Source organism: Cebidichthys violaceus, unplaced genomic scaffold, assembly GCF_023349555.1.
Source record: "Cebidichthys violaceus isolate CVI_PGR_0920_01 unplaced genomic scaffold, fCebVio1.0.p SCAF_144, whole genome shotgun sequence".
Classification (NCBI taxonomy): domain Eukaryota; kingdom Metazoa; phylum Chordata; class Actinopteri; order Perciformes; family Stichaeidae; genus Cebidichthys; species Cebidichthys violaceus.
The window spans coordinates 205,001-210,041 of record NW_027176312.1 but is presented as its reverse complement, the minus strand read 5'-3'; the positions used below and the strand labels follow the sequence as shown (position 1 = coordinate 210,041).

General features: G+C 41.8%; 1 protein-coding gene across 4 annotated transcripts in view; it reads right to left on the bottom strand.

The window, feature by feature from the left end:
• Positions 1 to 2,624: 2,624 nt before the first annotated feature.
• The window catches only part of lrrc40 (leucine rich repeat containing 40), a 23,558-nt gene continuing 21,141 nt past the window's right edge, over positions 2,625 to 5,041 (bottom strand). For 3 of the 4 annotated variants that reach the window (XM_068709353.1, XM_068709354.1, XM_068709355.1), the window contains exons 14-15: positions 4,555 to 4,740; positions 2,625 to 4,235 (exon numbers count right to left, since the gene is read on the bottom strand). In XM_068709353.1, coding sequence (XP_068565454.1) covers positions 4,130 to 4,235; positions 4,555 to 4,740 — 292 coding nt within the window. In that variant the 3' untranslated portion in view covers positions 2,625 to 4,129. Of the gene's footprint in view, positions 4,236 to 4,554; positions 4,741 to 5,041 lie in introns of those variants that run through there. The other variant, XR_011102815.1, reaches the window with a different exon arrangement.

Sequence of the window (5,041 nt, the reverse complement as noted above, 5' to 3'; positions counted from 1 at the left end):
TTTAACATATACATTGTTTTAGTTCATGATATAAGTGATTAAACATATAACCTGTTATATTTCATGATAGAAGTGATTAAACATATAAACTGCATAGACGCTTATATAAAATAGTCACTCAAAACTTATATAATCCTTCCTGTTCAAAACAGGATCAAACCAATTACATTCTGTTGCAGACCTAAAAGCAGGAGGACTCATGTGTGAGTGACGCATGAACCTGGGGGAGGTACCATCCTCAGTATAGTTTAAGAGGAGCCAGCAAAGCAGAGAGAGGCTGTAATTTTCCAGGGTAGAGACTGGATCATACTTATTTAAAAAGAAGAATAGGCTGAAAGGTCTTACGCCCTTAGGAGTGACTAGAAGACACTTCTGCTATCAGAAGACAGCATAAAAAAAGAAAAAAGAAAACAGCGAGAGCTGACTGAGAGAGCCTGAAAACAGCAGGATTGTCAGCATTAGCTTTTGTAGCACTGAGACTGTTTCATTGAATTGAAATTGTTGTATGTGATTGTTGTGAGAAAACTTGAATAAAACCACGGCATTACCATTTGTAAGTGGCTGAAACCAAACAAAAGATTCTGGTTCTTTAGAACAATTTAACACTCTTCCCCTGTCCGTTAACCGTGTGATACAGATGTGACGACTGAATTTACCAGAGGAGCTTAAGAGTACATCCACACTACTCCGTTTTCGTTTGGAAACGCATATGTTTTGCTCCGTTTACACTGAGCGTTCACACTACGCCGGGGTTTTCGAGCACCATAAACAGATAAGTTTAGAAACGATCCTGAAGCTGGATAACTTTGAAAACTCCGGGTAGCGTATTCATGTGGACGGACGGAAACGCATACGTTTGGAAACGATGACGTAGACACCCGCGATCGACTACCAGGTTAATTTAACGCAGACAACTGATTACAGTTATTGCTGACCTTGTTGTCTTTACTAGCAGCTGTTGTCCAGTTAAAGTCTGCATGTCTGCGGAGGAAACAGCTGTTATTGTAGCGATCAGTGAGCGGCGTGAGAGAGAGAGAGAGATCAGTGAGCGGAGAGACGGAGAGAGCGACCCAGCGCTGTAACTAACGTTAAGTCTGAAAAATAAAACTTATTAAACTTTCCACGAACTGTATCTGTTTGAGTTTATAGAGGAAGATTTGAGAGAAGATCTTAAGTATCAAACACGTACTTACGATCATTAAAGACTACTTTATTACTCTGGTTGCTTAGTTACAAAATACGACAATCTACTTCCTGTTTACATCAGCGCATGCCCAGTGTACGTGAAGAGTCACGTGATATTCGTTTCCAGGCGTGTAGTATGGACGGAGATCATTTCGGAAACGATGGCTGAAACGCTGTATGGACGGAGTAGTATGGATGTAGCCTAAGGTAAGTTCAACAATGTACATAACTATTCATACTGTTAGGGTTACATCCTACTGAGAGTGCCTAGGGTGTAATCGAACAAGACTCGGACTGTCAGAAAGACAATAATTCCGAAATCCTAACGACTTAGCTTCGGGGTGAGATGAAAGGCCGAAGGTATTGTTCGACACCTCCGTGAGGAACCTAACCCACGCAGGTCGGACAGCCGTTACCACCATGTTAGGTGCTTAAGCTTGTCCCACTTTCCACGATCCATGGAAACCTGTGAGGCAAGAAACCACAAAGACTCCGGTGAAGAAGTAAAGTCAGTAATGTGCATTAATGGGATATGAATTCATACAGAAGGAGATAGAGAAGAGGAGAGAGGAGCTCAGTGTATCCTAGGAAGTCCCCTGGCAGTCTAGGCCTATAGTAGCTTATCTAGGAGCTGGTCCAAGGCAAACCCGAGCCAGCCCCAACTATAAGCAATATCAAAAAGGAAAGTCTTAAGCTTACTCTTAAATGTGGTGAGTGTGTCTGACCCCCGGACTGAAACTGGAAGCTGGTTCCACAAAAGAGGAGCTTGTTAACTGAAGGCTCTGGCTCCCATCCTATGTTTTAAGACTCTAGGAACCACAAGTAACCCTGAATTTAGGGAGCTCTCTAGTGGGGTAATATGGTACTATAAGCTCCTTAAGATATGAACAATTAGGGCTTTGTAGGTGAGGAGAAGGATTTTAAATTATATTCTAGAATCTAGATTGTACAGGGAGTCAGTGCAGAGAAGCTAATACAGGAGTAATATGATCTCTTTTCTTAGTTTTTGTTAGTGCACGAGCTGCAGCATTCTGAATCAACTGGAGCGATTTAACAGACTTATTAGAGAAGCCTGATAATAAGGAATTGCAGTAATCTAGTTTAGAGGTAACAAATGCATGAACTAATTTTTCTGCATCGCTTTCAGACAGGATGTGCCTGATTTTTGAAACGTACGTAGGTGAAAAAAGGCAGTCCTAGAAATGTGTTTTATCTGGGAGTTAAGGGACATATCCTGATAAAAGATAACTACGAGGTTCTTTACAGTGCTGCCAGAGCAATGCCATCTAGAGAAACTATATCATTAGATAATTGATTTCGGAGGTGTTCTGGGCCTAGAATAACTTCAGTTTCGTCTGAGTTTAACATCAGAAAGTTGAGGGTCATCCAGGTTTTTATGTCCTTAAGACATGCTTCAAGTTTAGTGAGCTTTTCAGGCATCATTTCTACAGTCTGGCTTTAATTCACCACCTCACCATCTGTGTTTCCAAAATATTCGTACACATGGGTCAGAGTTTCTGTACAGGTGATCACATTCTCCCATCAAGTTTGTTTTTATAGATCACGTTTGCGTGGGGAGTGGCGTACGCCTCTTTCAGGTCCAGTTTTGTGCTACACAATGGTTATAAATGAGACCTCTGAACAGTGACTCACCCTCTCCCCCATGTGCTGGTCAAGCATAGGAGCACCGTCAGCAGTAAACTGATACCGCCACAGGAAGTCATTTTCATTACAACTTCCTGATTTATGGGACATATAGCACAATATCATGGACATAATCAATAATCATTGAGCTAACATCTTGAATTAACCATACACATTAACCCGTTCTTGAAATTTGATGTTCTACATATATGCAACTCACCAAGAAGCAACTTGAGAAATGAGCAACTTATGACTCTTACCGATAACCTTGTTTAGGTTTTTAGCATGTGTATATTTTGGGATATCTGTTTATGGATATCGATATACTTACCCCGTTATTGATATTTTATATATGCATGTTTTTATACTTTGTACTGCAACAGCTTACAACAAATTCTCTCTGGATAAATAAAGTTTTGTCCCATCTTAAATTTGGGTATTATAGCTTCTATTCTAATGAAGAACTGCTGCTACTACACTATTATACAACCACTCCATCTAATTCTTAACTTTATGAAGAGAAGTGTTTTTTTTTTTTAGTTAAACATGTAGACATCAGTTTGAATCCGATTGTCCAGAATTATTCATGACATTCAACACATCCATCTAATACAAACCAGATCAACTTCAGAGGGAAACTTTGGCAACTGATCCGCTTCTCAAAGTGTGAGGAATTGTATGTATATTGGGTATCTGTGAGGGGGGTTTGAGGAATGTGCCGGGAGCATGGGAGCTGGCTGTTTTGAGATGTTTGACCAGAACAATGGGTTATCAGCCAGGGGGGAGTTTATCAGATTTCAGCCAATCGTGGAGCTGATCGATAGGCTGAGGAATGTAACTTTGGGGGGACAAGAGAACTGTAAATCCGAGGAGAGGATGAGACCTTCTCCTGACCATGAAGCAGATATACGTATCTGTCTCGTGGCCCGGACGAGGCCTCACTTTCATGAAAATTATATGTTTGTTTTGTTATTAATAGTGTATTTGGTTTGTAACTGTTTTGCTTCTGTACTTAAATATCTTTTGATTTGATTTTAACTTGGACCAGCTGATTTTTTGGCCCTGCTCTGCTGACAAAAGATGCAGCAGTAGGGGGAATGCAGCCTTCCTTTGTCTGCGAGAGAATTGAGATCCTTTAACAAAAGCTGACTGTGTGATGCTGTGGATTTTGAATTGCAAACTTGTGTAACATCAAGATAAGGAACAATTAGGCGGTTTGATTGAATGCATTTAAATGTCAACATTGATGAAAACAGATCTGTGAGCATGGTGGTGGAGCTATTTGGGCTGAGGTCTGGGGTCATGTAGGTATGCGGCTGCGGAGGTACTCCAGCACTGCATCTGTTCCTTTGGCCACGATGGCTGCTCTGGGTGTGCGGAAAGGATTCCCCTCCAGACTGAGACACCTGAGAAACAATACAGGTCTTACAATCATTTTTTCTCAACTCAAAATAAACACAGATCATTTTGAAAACATAATTAGACCTCACCACAATGGAGTACTATACTTTAAGACACTGTGCTTTGGGTAGGGACTAAAAACAGAGCTGAAAAACTTCATTAAGAAGCAACCAAGAGGAAATGTGGATACATGTCATGATCATAGTATGACTCCTACAGAGCATCAGGGAAAATACTGAGCACCAGAGGCAGAGGAGCTGACTGGTAGTGGTGTGCCCAACATGTTGGGACAATGGACAGCAGTGTGCAGACTGTGCTCCATACCTGAGGCTGGCACACCGGCCCAGTTCAGGGGGGATGTTCAGCAGGTCATTGTTTGACAGATCCAGTGTCGACAGATGAACCAACTTCATCAGACGATGAGGGTCCACCTTGTCCACTTGGTTGTTACCAAGCAACACCGTCTCCAAGGAAACTATCTGATAAAGGACTTCAGGGAAGGACTTGAACCTGTGATCAGTAAGAACACAGAGTGGACAAACTGTAGGAGACTCACTTTACTTCTAGCTAGTTAAGCAAATGCTGCTCCTCTCATCCTCGCTCCTCTGCTCCCTGACCCGGAAACCCACTGAGCTCAGAGGAGACGAGATGCAAGGAGGCCCCCTGAGGAAAGAGGAGGCTCCTGTAGGAGCTCTATTCATATAACACAATTCATACACCGTGCTTCACAGGTGAGCCGGTAAAATGTTCATACAAAAATTCACTAAACAAGGAAGAGTGCTTTAGATGAGCTAAAAGAACACAGATTGTG